Here is a 14,137-nt window from a genome sequence, read left to right as displayed (position 1 = left end):
AATAAGTATATAGAGGTGTATATAAAAATACCCCTCTCTGTCTCAGTGTAGATATCTTTGCCAGAAGCTCAAGGAAGCAAGGTGAAGGGTCAGTGTAGGCCCCGCTTAGGGGGATCTGCCTTGACGTTGGCAGGCGGGCATTCCCTCCAATGGCCATTGGAGTAACTAAATGACCTCCAATTGTCTAAATATACATAGGGATTATTATATGATGCATAATTTTATACTTCAACTAGATTTTGTTTTAGGAAGCTGGCTGAATACCAATCAATGCAAATACATGACTCCCAAAAGAAAACGTACCTCAGAAAGACTAGAAAGAGGAACCATATTAATTTGAACACACTCTGTGCTGACTTCATACACACATAGGAAGCACAGTGGATAGCATCAGTGAAATGTTGTGGATTTTTTTTGCCAACCTCATTTTGGATATGAATCGGATGAGCTTACTCAGCTAACTCATGTTGTTTGGTCAAAGATAATAAGATAATGCTGGAAAAACCTCTGGTTGGAAAATGTAGCTCATGTATCTAACGGTGCTACGGTTGGAATGCTAGCAATTATTAGATTATTATTGCTACTTGAACATTTCTGCTGCTCCACAGTGTTTGGTGCATATGCATCTATAAACAATGCGAGTGGATGAAATCCTGCAAGGTATTTATTCAATTCTGGTGCTATGCGACCTGTCTTGAGAGAGCGTATGCAGCCCATGTCCCAGAGCAGTTTGATATCGCTATGCCATTAATATAAATGTATATATACTTAGCAGACTTCTGCCAGTATATTGTATCACTTACACAGTTTCCATTAATTTAGTTAACTGTTAGACTGCCTCCTTATTACATCTAATATTTCAACTTAGAAAAAAGTTACCTGTGCTCTCTCCTTAATCGCTATGTATATTTAAACAAATGGAGGTAATTTAGTTACTCCAATGGCCACTGGAGGGAATGCCCGCCTGTCAACGTCAAGGCAGACCCCCCAAAGCGGGTCCTACTCTGACCCTTTAACATGCTTCCTTGAGCTTCTGGCAAAAATATCTCTAATGAGACAGAAAGGGGTAATTTGTATATACACCCCTATATACTTGTTAACCCTTAATAGGGAACACATGGGATGGGCGGCAGCATTGTAACCTAGCCGTGTGATACAAAAAGTGAATACAAATACAAAAAGAAAAATCCTGCGCTCACTCCCATCACTCCTGGGCGGCAGCAACGACTACAGTACACATCAGCTAATACGTATGGTAAAAACCAAAGAAAAAAAAGTTACCTGCGCTCTCTCCTTAATCCCTATGCCTATTAAGGGTTAACAAGTATATAGGGGTGTATATAAAAAATACCCCTTTCTGTCTCATTAGAGATATTTTTGCCAGAAGCAAGGACAGCAAACGGTAAAGGGTCAGAGTAGGACTCGTCTAGGGGAGTCTGCCTTGACGTTGGCAGGCGGGCATTCCCTCCAGTGGCCATTGGAGTAACTAAATGACCTCCATTTGTTTAAATATACATAGGGATTAAGGAGAGAGCGCAGGTAACTTTTTTCTTTGGTTTTTACGATATGTATTAGCTGATGTGTACTGTAGTCGTTGCTGCCGCCCAGGAGTGATGGGAGTGAGCGCAGGACTTTTCTTTTTGTAATTTTTCAACTTGTGGAGTATTTTGGGACTTGTACTGCGTAGTAGTTGAGAGTGTCAGAAGTGACAATCCTAATCCTTTAAACCAGACAGCCTAAACTCTGGCCCACCAGATTTGCTGAACTACAGCTCCCATTATTCTATGGACATCTACTGCATTAAAAGAATTCTGGAAGTTATAGGTCAACATCATTTGGGGGGAGAACGATTTTAAAATCTCTGCTTTAAAACTGTAGCTGTCAATATCACTTTATAAAGAAAAAGATAAGAGATCTACTTTAACCTTTTTGAGGACAGGTGGGTATAATTCTGTCAGAATAATCTAGAATTGAAATTGGAATGTAATGTCCTATTTATTCAATGACAGTTACATTCGGTCACAGGGTCTTTAGATCATATAGACACAATTATGTGAAAGAATGCACAGACCATTTCACAGAAAGATGAATAATGCTTACCTTGAGCAGGTCCGCTAAGTCCTCCTTCCAAGCACACCCCTTCACCATTGCCTTCTCTGCGGGCACACCAACCACAGCGAGGATGCTGGATACAAGCGGCACAGTGAGTGTGAAGTGAACATGATGGGGAGCAGCCTTCTGTACCACTCAGGACTCTACCACATGCTCCAGCAGCACAGCGCATGGGCAGGAATGTAGGGCTCATGCACTACAAGTACACAGATAAAGAACAAGCAATTATGATTATTAGAATTTATATATAGCATGAACATATTGAAGCAAGAGTCACATATAGATGGGAGGAATGGCAAGTGGACAACTGCCCTCTTGGCCACTGCCATACTGAGTTTGTGGATTGCAGACTCCGAACACTATCTGCTAATTAAAAGTATCCAGATATGCAAATAGAAACGCTATTGCGTTAGGAATACAAACTTGTATTCCCAACGCTATAGTGTGCCCTGTCTCTAACTTATAACGTCCCCCACACCTCCACTCTTGAAAGAGTTAAATCCTATTTTTTCTTCACATAGTTCTTTTCAACACCTCCCCCCCCCCCCCCCCCCCCACACACCAGGATGCTTTGGACGCGAATTGCATGAAAGCCATATTTTCTGTCTCTTATGTCTATTTTGAGAATGATGCGTGAGAGAGAGCATGTGTTATTTTGTTAAATTTATTTTGTGTTGTTTTATAGCTGTATAGCTTTTATAGCTGTATTTGTTTTCTTAAATTGGTCTCTTGTTTTGTACTCCTTTAAAAAATAAAAACAAAATAAACGTGGTACAAGATAAACAATTCCCTATCTTTAAACAAAGTCTTGTTGTCTTATACTAGTTTCTAACTTTAATGCTTGACATTTCCTATTTTTTTTGTTTTAAAGTAAAATACATTAGAAATAACAGGCACGTATGCTGACCACAATTGAGACAACCAACAGATCAAAATTGTAGTCCTACTTACTTTGCCAACATATGCCTTTTATATTCTACTACATATCTTCTATATGAATTAAAATATAGCTTTCGAGAACACCCACCCCATGTCTACAACATGCCTCCCCTCTACCTTATTGGCCCTGCTTGGGAACACCTGTTAAGGGTGCTCTAGACTATGACACAAACACGCAGGCTTCGTTGGTAACATATCAGCATCTAAGGGTTACCTGTTTAAGTGCCACACTCCACACGCATTGCTGCCATCCTCCATCAGCTCCCTTAGAGCTTAGACAATCATGACATGTAGTGTAGTTGTGACATGGGATAGGACAGGCATTTGGCGGGGATGATTCCACAGGCATTGGAGAGACATTGAGAAGAGAGTGGCTGAAACATGTCCAGTCATAGGTAGGCAGCACACTGAGAATTCGACGTGTCTCTCCTTGAGGAACACAGAAGAGACAGTCAGTTACAGTTAATAGTTTACTGATAATGTGAAGAATATACTAAGAAGAAATGGACTCACCAGTGCGTTTGAACTGACGTGTCCACATGCATTTTCCAGAAGCAGTACATTTGTGACAATCTGATGCCTCGCATGAAATCTCAGAGCAGTTACTGGCCAGGAAGATCTCACGCTGGTTAATACGACAGTCATTTTCAGACGTGCAGCTCCCGTCGCTGCCTATACAGGCCCCTTCAGGGCAATTTGTGCACCATTTACAACGAGGTAACCCCTGAAATGGGTAAATAAATTGTGCTAAAGATCTCTTATTCTATCTAAACAACATAATTAACCTGCTTTCCTAACCTATACAGTGCAAACAACATGCTCACAAAAACTTTTTGCATAACAGTCCCTTAAACAAAATGCTGTCTCAAACACACACCAGAACCTTTTGCGATCCATACCAATGTTTAACTAGAATCTTTTCCTATGGCTTCTCACAAGCATATGGCTCATAATCACAGCACTCTGGCATTGCTTGCACACACAAACACTACTCTAAAATGTCCTCAAATTATAAAATTTCATCAAGGTTCACAACATTCAATTAATGGTGCCATTACACCACTTGTCAAAGCTCTCAACATACACAGTAGCCAATGAACAATTTACGTGGAAGAAGCTGTACGTAGGGAACACTGACAAATATCAGTGTTCCCATCTCAATTCACAACAACCCATCAGTGTTATCAATCCACAATATTCTGTCAATGTTAATAATGCAACACACTGTCTAAATACTATCATTGAACAGTGCACAATTAAAAACAATAAGCATTGTGCACTCACCGTTGTGAGCTGTGCACTCATTGAGCGTGGATGTTGGGCTAAGCACTCACTGCAGGTCTTCAGCCTCCTGCAATCATCAGCTGATCGAGGTAATGGAAAGCAAGATGTGAAAGCCATGGGGCAACTGCGTCTAAAAGAAAAACCATCAGCAGTGTGAATGATATGTGACAAGTGCCAGCAGAGAAAAGTTGTTCAAGAGAGACAGTTAAATAAATAAGGTTGTAATTAAATAATGTTATTAGCATCACTTGAAAATTATACCAAGAGATAAAATGGAAAATTGCCTAAAATGTGTGACAACATTTTATTTTCCTTCCATGTGATGCTCTATTTTCTTTTAAAGGAACACTGTAGGCACCATATCCACTTCAACGTGGCTATAGTGCCTGGAGACGTGGGCGCCGAGTCCTGCGTCATTACTTATTTCACTATTTAGTAGAGATTCTATGTATCTGGCAGCCTACAGCTCAGCTTCCAATGACGATATGGTGATATGACGATATGGACACACCATGCCAGGGGTTGTAAGCAGTGATTGGGTAAGAGCGTCAGCTGAGTCCCTGGTTTAAACTGGTAAAATGGAATCAAGAGTTCAAAATCAAGAGTGCAAACTTGGAATTACCTTCATTAGGGGCCAAGTATTGTGTTTATAAACAAAATGATGCATATAGATGGTTTAAAGAAAAAAATAACAACAAAAAAACAGTATAATTTATGTACACAAATACAATTGCTATCATGTTACCTTTCAGCTGTGTCAGCAGATATGCAGCCATGCTGACACCAAGCACAACTGCCAGCACTCTGGTTGCAGGCTAAAGCGGTGGTGAACAGCATACAGGGGTCAGAAGGTACGGACAGTGTCACCATGCGTCCCAATGCAACCCCGTTAAATCCACCTGAGATGTAAAGGCGACCTCCCACTACAGCAACAGCATGTCCGACAGATTCATTCATCGGGATGCCCATCTCTGTATCTGAAGAGAACAAGCTGTCAGAAAGGGCTAGACACCCAAGCAAATACCTTCCCTTTCACAGGAGTTGCATCAAAGAGTTAAAGGGGAACTGTCATTTCTCAGAAATTTATACCATTGAATATAACATGGAACATCAGCTATAACTCGTGTTAATCCTTTATTATGACATGCTGTTCTCATTTAAACTTTTATTAAAGATTTATCACATAACATAAAAACCCAGTTCAGAAAAGGCAAAGTCAGGACAAACATTGCAAATGAAGAGAAAGTCAAATCTGGTTTAATTTCTCCTCTTCTCTGTATGCTCTCTATGAAGAGTGCTACATCTTAGAAAAACACATTTGTTAAATGAAGGGATAAGTAAACATAATATTAAAGAGTCTGTAAAGTAACGGTTCCCCTTTAACATAACAGACACTGCTAATGGTCTTCAAAAGCTTACCTGTTCTATTGGGTCGAATCCAAGAATTGCAGTTGATCTGGTAAAAGAGTACTTGGTTGCTGTATTCTAGCTGCTCTGTCCGGCCTCCAACCACGACCATGGTGTCTTTCAGCACAGCAGCAACATGGAAGAAGTGGGACAAAGGCTAAGGGAATATCAACAGTGACATAGATGAAGTCATATGTTCGTAAATAATGAGGACAAAGGCAAAGCTAAATCTGCCCACTCATATAAGTAGAATTTAGTTTTCGCTGTGTGCCAAGATAAGATACTGTGGCCTGCCACAAAGAATTGTAGAGAACAGTTTAGAGATCCCCCCCCCCCCCCCCAAAGCATATAAGAAGACATATGCATCATCGCAAGCAAGCATTTATCAAATGTGTGCTACTGAAGTGAGTTTCTAAAGAGAAGGATGATTAAAAAAACAAAACAGTTGTTTGAGCATATAATCGTCAAAATGCCTGTTAATACTGAGGATTGAAAAGTATACAATCACTTATTTTTTTGTGATCAAGACATGCTAGGAAAAAAAAAAAAGAGGAAACAAAAAACACTTACCTTTCTCCCTTGAGAAGGTGCAAGCAGGCTCCAGGTCAAGTTTGGATAGTACAAGCTGTATAGTTCAGGAGAAGGTGTCACAGCTTCTACATGAAAACGTTGTCCCCCAAATACATAGAAGGCATCCGTGGCCTCGTGGTACACAGTAGAATGCCCATACAAACCTAAGACAAAAGGGAATTGTTAAAGGAGCACTCAGAGTTACAATTAAAGGAACACATGAATTCCTGACCCTGTAGTGTTAAAACCACCATCAAGCCCCCCCTCTCTTGCCTCACTAAATATAGTAAAATCTTACTTGTATTCAAGTCTGCCTCTGACCTGCCCACTGTCTCGTGACATCATCAGAAGTGAAGGTCTGAGCCAATCACAATGCTTCCCCATAGGACTGGCTGAGACTGTCAAGGAGGCAGATCAGAGGCAGAGCCAGCACAAGTCAAACACAGCCCTGGTCAATCAGCATCTCCTCATAGAGATGAACTGAATCAATGGATCTCAATGAGGAAAGTTCAATGTCTGCATGCAGAGGGCGGATACACTGATTGGCAGTGCTGCTCACTGTACAGCACTCCCCAGAAAGCACCTCTAGCAGCCATCTGAGGAGTGGCCAGTGTAGTTATCACAAGGCTGTAAACACTGTGTATTCTCAGAAAAAAAACTGTGTTTACAGCAAAAAGCTTGAAGGGAATGATATACTCACCAGAACAAATATAATAAGCTTTAGTTGTTCTGGTGACTATAGTGTCTCTTTAAGCATACATTACACATTTGAGAAATAGGAATTGAAAAATTGTGCATTAAATTATGAAAATACTTTTTCTACACTTGATTTAATGTCAATCTGTTATCCCAGCGTTTCCAAAACTATGAGATGGGCACACAGGGGAACCGCAAGATATTTTCCCGGTGCTATGATCATAGCATTGGGAACTGTGCCTCCCCCTCCCCTGCTGTCTCTGCAGAACCGGAGAGGAGATCAGAGATTACCACGGCAACGCTCCGAATCTCGCGAGAGTGAACTCTAGAAGCTCCTGAAGCTACTAGAGTTCACTCTCACAACTGGGACCACCAGGGCTTCTCCACCAGACCACCAGGGATTGCATGGAATGCCCCCCCCTCCCAGGCAAAGGTAAGCAGGGAAAGTAGATATGAAAAAGTATTATTTTTATTACCCCTCCCCATACACACAATTATCCCCCCCACCATACACACAATTGCCCTTAAACACACCCAAGATAAGGTTATGAATCTGCGCTTGAACGGCAAGCATGTCTGCCGAACATGGGCCCAGCATGTGCCGCTGCACTGTACATATATACAACCTAAAAATATTTTTGACTTGGTGCGCCTTTGAAAAATATAAAAATATTAAGGGCGCCTTGAACCTAAAAAGTTTGGGAACCACTGTGCTATTACATCAGTTTCCAGCTTACCAATCAGTATGCAGGAAATATTCCTACTACTAGTGATGCCTATTAGTTACTCGCCACTGTAACTGCACCTCCACTGCCTAGAGGGTTTCACCAGGGCTGAAGTTTTACTTACCAATGGCTCGTTGAGAGGGAAATTTTGAGCCCTGCCATTAATAAATACACTGACAAGCCATGCTACATTCACAACGTAATAAAAAAAATAATAATAGCAACTTTATAGGCGGGCTAGTGGTCAGGATATTAATGTTGAGCCATGATTACACCATCAATGAGAGAGGTGGCTTTGTGAAGGTGGTGGGTGTGAAAAAAGATTTGTTCTGCAAACAACATGAGTTTAGTCATAGGTGCACATTTTAAGAAAACATCCTACAGTGTCCTTGGGATTAATACTTGTACAAAAACATATCCTTACCAGTGGGTGGAGTGCCTGTCTGGTGCCCAACCTTCCAGGTCTCTAGCTCAATGTTGTATTCCAAGACACGGTTATTAAAACCATTCTCCGGAGAATAGCCCCCAATAAGAAGTAATGATGATCCATGTCGAGGAGTGAGCGTGTGACCAGCAACAGATGGAACAAGGGGAGTCTAGTGGGGTTACAAGACAAGTCTTTTTGGTTTGAGAATTAAGATACATAGGAAGGAGCACTATTCACATATCACTGACTTGCAGACATTGATGTGTCAGTTTTGACGGTTTACAGTAAGGGATTCTTTTTGATTCAACCAGACAATATGCTGTTGCTGAGTATACCAATACATTGTACCCTGTTCATGTTGACATACTTAATGTCATACTTCACTATTTCTCTGAAAAACTTATTATTTATCCTTGTGATAATCTTCTACGGGTACTGATGCTTCTTGCTTTTAATGTTGAGAGATCACAGCAAAAGACTCAAAATTGCAAATATCACACCCAGTATTCTTAGTAATATTTTATTGTCTCTCTTGTGCACAAGACACACATCTGATACACATGTAAGCAAGAGACAAATTAGCTGTAATCCAACAATTCTGATTTCCTAAAACATAGGGCAGAGTATAGAATATTTGATACAGTCCTAACCTCAACATCTGAGGAAGGGATATTTATTTCAGATGATTAAGAAGGTAGGCAGACAATGTAATAGAGCAGCAGGAAATGCTAGCAGAATGCGTTGTTGCATAGGAAGGGGAATTAGCAGTAGAAAGAGAGAAGTGCTCCTCCTGCCATTGTACAGAACACCAGTGAGACCTCACTTGGAGTATTGTACGCAGTACTTGAGACAGTATCTTCAGAAGGATATTGATACTTTGGAGAAAGTTCAGAGAAGGGCTACTAAACAGGTTTATTGATTACAGGATAAAACTTACAATGAAAGGTTAAAGGATCTTAACATGTATAGCTTGGAGGAAAGACAAGACAGGAGGAATATGAGAGAAACATTTAAATACATAAAGGGAATCAACACAGCAAAAGAGGAAACTAAATGTTTAAAGAAGAAAAACTATCACAACAAGAGGACATAGTCTTAAATTAGAGGAGCAAAGGTTTAAAAATAATATCAGGAAGTATTACTTTACTGAGAGGGTAGTGGATGCAGCCTTCCAGCTGAAGTGGTAGAGGTTAACACAGTAAAGGAGTTTAAGCAGGCATAAGACTATCCTAACTATAAGATAAGGCTAGGGACTAATGAAAGTATTTAGAAAATTGGGTAGACTAGATGGGACAAATGGTTCTCATCTGCCGTCACATTCTATGTTTCTAAATAGAATGGCATTTCTTACGCGTCATGGATGTAAATTTACTTATACACAGGATAATGGGGAAGAGAGGGACACCAAGAACTGCATACTCACAGGCTCTTGCCTCCACTGTAGAGTAGTAAGGTTTAAAATCCAAAAGTCACTTGATGCGCCATTGCTCGTAAGACCCCCCAGTACATACATGGCATTACGCATGGCATTGTACGCTGCTGCATGGAAATAGCGTGAACTTGGTCCTGGTCCTCCCCCTTCTGTACCAGCCAACATCTGCGTCCACCTCCGCTCCGATATAGAATATCTAATGGAAGAGGTAATACAAATATTAGAAAGGAATGGAATCAGTGCAAAAATGGAAGACAATTTAAACTAGAATATAATTTAACACAGTCAGTAGAACTATGTATATATACCTATAATTGAAGAAAGAGAGCAGTCAGATCTGAACACCACTCACCTATATACGCTGCCCAAGATCCCATCTCTGAGTGACAGGCCACCAAACATCCAGAGAGTGTTGTCAGGACCCTCCACCATAGTGTGGCCGAGTCTGTGCAAAAAACGACTAGCTGTGTCCTGTAAGTAGAGGGTCAATTGAAAAGGAGAACATTTGTGTATTATTTTCTAACCCATTAGTGATGCTGCCATGAATTATAGCCAGGAAAAGAAAATTACGGTAAGTATGGAGAACATTTTCTATATTTTCTGAATGGTGTTGGCAAGGGCAAAAAGATGACTACATTTTCAATATCAATAGGAATTGAGAATAAGCAAACTGGAGAAAAGAAGTAATATTATACTAGTAAAGGCTATCACACTATAACATGATTGAAAAATGTCACGTTTTGTCAGTTGTATAGAACATCAGGAATATATACTGTCACCTTAACAGTTATTACGCTGCCAAGAATTTATTTTATATCTCCGCAAATCAATGTTGACTCCAGAAATGTCAGATCCTGAGTAACTAGTGATAACTCACAGCAGTTAGTTGAGGATCCATTAGATTCTCCCATACTATCTTCCCCGAATCCAGATGTATAGAACAGTCCTCGCCTGCATAGCCAGATGCGCAAAAACACAAACCAAGTGTCTACAGGGAGAGAAATTTTTATTACATATGAATATAGATTTCAAAATAATTAACAGCGTGATAACTTATACCTAAAATATTAACAACTCTGCTATCTAAAGACAAAATCAATGTTCAGCTACACTCAGAAAAACCTGTCTAAGATAGAATTGGTAGGGAATTAGAATTTGGGAGCGTTTCAGCTTGTTGGGCATAGGTCACCGCCAATAGTTCTGGAGCTACAGATCCCATGATGCTTTGCAAACTCTATGGGTGGCATAGCATATAATGAGTTATTTACTTATTCACAATCTTACTGAAGGGTATCATTTTTGATTCGATACCACATGGTACATGGTTCTAATCAATTCTATGATAAGGCAATATGACTAAAACCTTCCATGCCAACCAAAGTCCTACCATTAGCCAGATATTACTGAGAAAGCTATATAAGTGACCTACTGACATCAGAGGAAGAAGAGGGGTGAGTACATAAAGCAGCTTTTCTGTCAAAATCAATGTTTGGAGCTAAATATCCCGGTGAAACTGTAGAAGCATTTTAAAAATGTGTTGGAGTAGCTGTCACAGTTATGTGAGCAGGATAGCATTTTAAAAAAGGTAAAAGTAGATTTCTCACCTGGTTACAGACGCCTTTCCCTTCCCCAGCTGAGCAGTTTCTGGGACATGCAATACGCTGGCAGTGTGGTCCTGACAAGGGGCTTCTGCAGACACAGCTCTGTCCAATACACACATGGCTGGGTCCACAAGATGGGTCACACCGATGCACAGTGTATGTGGCATTAAATCCAGAGGGTTCTGTGGTGTTGGTTTCATAATAAACAACTAGGAGTCCTAGAATAGAAACATATATATTTACAGGTGCATGACAACTACTTTACTGCAGTAGATTAATGTGGGTATCAGTATCCTGGATATAGGGGAACTCTTATAAAGGCCACACTTCTTCCCCAAAATAAGCTTCATGAAGTGGCAGTGCAGCATATAACCATGCTTTGTCAAACATAATTTGAAGAGAACCAAGTGGTTGTTGTTTATCCCTCTCCCTTTCTTTTTTAACAAACCGAATGTTTCCAATAAACCAGTGAAACGTGCCATAGTGTGCTGTATTACTGGAGTCCCATACTTTTATCAAGATTATCAGGCTTTTGGCTAGGCAGTAATAAGGCCTAGCACAGTAGTGTAAAAGAGGTAGATACTGGTGTGAGGGTAAATGAAGACGTGGAGGAAAAAAGTGGGAGAGGAAAATGTTAGTTCACGAAAAAGTGGAAACGTGGTCATAAAAAAGGGGGAAGGCATGTTTTCCAACAACTGACCTTCATCAAGGGTTTGTTGGTTATTTTGTTCAGTAAACTGTGAACAGAGGAGAATTTGCAAGTGAATTGCAAACACTAGGCCAAAATAACAGAGTTGGAAGAATAGGTGAACTGTCCCAGACATTCATTGTATTATTCCCTTGTAAATTAACTGTTTAATGACTTAACTTGTAAGCATTTAGAACAGAAACATTCTACCTGACTTCTTATTTTGGTATAGTTTACTAAATACATAGTAAGACACAAAGATTTATTTTGCAAGCTTGGTATGAAGATATAAGGACATGGTATCATATCCCACGTGTGTTTTATTATAATCCCTAAAATTATATATGCCCAATTTTAATCAAATATTCACCTGTAGTTGCTTCCACTGTAAGTGGCTCTACCCCTCGCCCTCGACCACAGAAGGCCCCCAGCAAGCTGCGGTCAGACTGCAAAATTCCAGTGTCCAGAAAAGCAGGAATCCCATCAAAAACATAGACGTAACTGTGCTGTGGGAGCAAAAGGAGAAAGTATCACAAGGGTGGAAAAAAAGAAAGGGGACAAACCAGGGAAACAGAATTGTGGACAGTAGGTAAAAAAAACAAAAAACAAAAACATGGTCTCAGTGCTTACCGAGCATGGGATGCTAAAGTCTGGCTGCAGACTGAGAGTAAGCCTTGGGCAAGTGTTTTCTGGATAACAGGGCTCCGCATAGAGAGATATACTCAGAACCCACAGACAATACGAGCCTCCAGGAGAGCCCAGGGCAGAGGACGATACATTGGAGATCAGCTGTCGACCATGGCACTCTAAATAACATGTGCCCCCATTCCTATTTAAAACAAGGAAAATTATAGATCTGCATAATGTGACCTTAAATATACAAGAACATAACAGTTGTATGCAGAGCGTCACACACAAAATAGAAGAGCAGTTGCGCATACACTGAAAATCTGTGCAGAACACCACATGCAAAACCGCATATAGATCAGCTATGCAGAGCACTGCTGACAGATCAGCTATGCAGTGAACTGCACAAAGATGAGCTACACATAGCACCGCACACAGATCAGCTACGCAGAGTACTGCATAAAACTGAAAATACCTCACATGAAAAAGTTCTACAGAAAATTATACAAACACCCAATGGAAAACAACCCTTAATGCAATGGCAATTGCATACCTTCCAATTAGGCTGCAGTATGTTGCATGCTTAGATCAAATGTTATAAGAATAGCCTTCTTTAAAAATCTTAGACCTTTCTATTTGCTCTTTCCCAAAAACATTGGGGTCACATTTTACCTCTAGAAATTTCATTTGACAGAAGAGAACATTTTGTAGCACTTACAATAACTAGACATAGACCGTCAGTTTTACAACTCAGTCTTCCAAAAAGTTGCTCTGAGTTGTTTGCAGACTGAACATCAGAGTTTAAAGCACTGTACCTGGGGTCTCCATAGTAACCAGGCGCACACTTCTCACAGTGCTCCCCCTGTGTATTGTCTGTGCAGAAGCACACTCCTGTATTTCGATCACAATATCCCAGCTCTGGCTTCCCATGTTTGTTGCACGCACACTCCTGACATCCAGGCTTCTGAGTGGCTATACCAAAACTCCCAGGTTGACATTCTTGGCAATGTGCACCTTCGGTCCAGTCTAAGGGGGGAAAAAAAGGAGAAGATTTACATCACTTCTGTCTATTCAATATTTTTACAGCTGCAACCCCCCTCCCAATTTTGTAAGCAGGACCAATTACCCTGGCATGCGTCACAGATTCCAGGGCCATGTGTACATGTGCTGTGGAAGTGACACCCACAGTCCACACTGCACTCCACACCACTCTCATTCACAGATGTACTGTCAGAAGTCCAACCGAGGTCACACAGACAGGAAAAGGATGGGGGTCCGCTGCACGTTCCATGAGAGCATTCATTGTAACACCTTGGGTAAAAACGGTTACATCATCAGTCAGAGCCAGCATGGCACTACGTCTCCTAACGGGCAGGGAATTCCATTTCTGGATTGTTCACCAATCTGGTTTTGTTGGGAGCTTCTTAATTGCCTACCTATGTTACAATTCAGTGTTATTCTGTTTTTGAAGACTGTGTATACTACTGTGCTTTGAATAGACACTAATTTACTAGTCAAATAGACTAATATTAGAAGACAGAGAGGGGAATTGGAAATGTGTAAAGCAGTAGAGAAGAAAGCAATAGAGAAATGAGAATGTTCCAGTATCCTAATCTAATGGTATTGTAA

General features: G+C 40.6%; 1 protein-coding gene across 1 annotated transcript in view; it reads right to left on the bottom strand.

Moving 5' to 3' along the window:
- MEGF8 (multiple EGF like domains 8) overlaps positions 1–14,137 on the bottom strand; it is a 66,247-nt gene that overhangs the window by 22,114 nt on the left and 29,996 nt on the right. The window contains exons 22-37 of the mRNA XM_063437189.1: positions 13,635–13,819; positions 13,324–13,534; positions 12,512–12,710; positions 12,252–12,387; positions 11,197–11,411; positions 10,470–10,580; positions 9,945–10,063; positions 9,584–9,788; positions 8,158–8,329; positions 6,313–6,476; positions 5,755–5,899; positions 5,081–5,312; positions 4,336–4,465; positions 3,565–3,775; positions 3,266–3,480; positions 2,101–2,308 (exon numbers count right to left, since the gene is read on the bottom strand). Of these exons, the coding sequence (XP_063293259.1) occupies positions 2,101–2,308; positions 3,266–3,480; positions 3,565–3,775; positions 4,336–4,465; positions 5,081–5,312; positions 5,755–5,899; positions 6,313–6,476; positions 8,158–8,329; positions 9,584–9,788; positions 9,945–10,063; positions 10,470–10,580; positions 11,197–11,411; positions 12,252–12,387; positions 12,512–12,710; positions 13,324–13,534; positions 13,635–13,819 (2,858 nt within the window). The remainder of the gene's footprint in view (positions 1–2,100; positions 2,309–3,265; positions 3,481–3,564; positions 3,776–4,335; positions 4,466–5,080; positions 5,313–5,754; positions 5,900–6,312; positions 6,477–8,157; positions 8,330–9,583; positions 9,789–9,944; positions 10,064–10,469; positions 10,581–11,196; positions 11,412–12,251; positions 12,388–12,511; positions 12,711–13,323; positions 13,535–13,634; positions 13,820–14,137) is intronic.

The sequence above is a fragment of the Pelobates fuscus genome, chromosome 11, assembly GCF_036172605.1.
Source record: "Pelobates fuscus isolate aPelFus1 chromosome 11, aPelFus1.pri, whole genome shotgun sequence".
Classification (NCBI taxonomy): Eukaryota; Metazoa; Chordata; class Amphibia; order Anura; family Pelobatidae; genus Pelobates; species Pelobates fuscus.
This window is presented reverse-complemented; position numbering and strand designations above follow the sequence as displayed.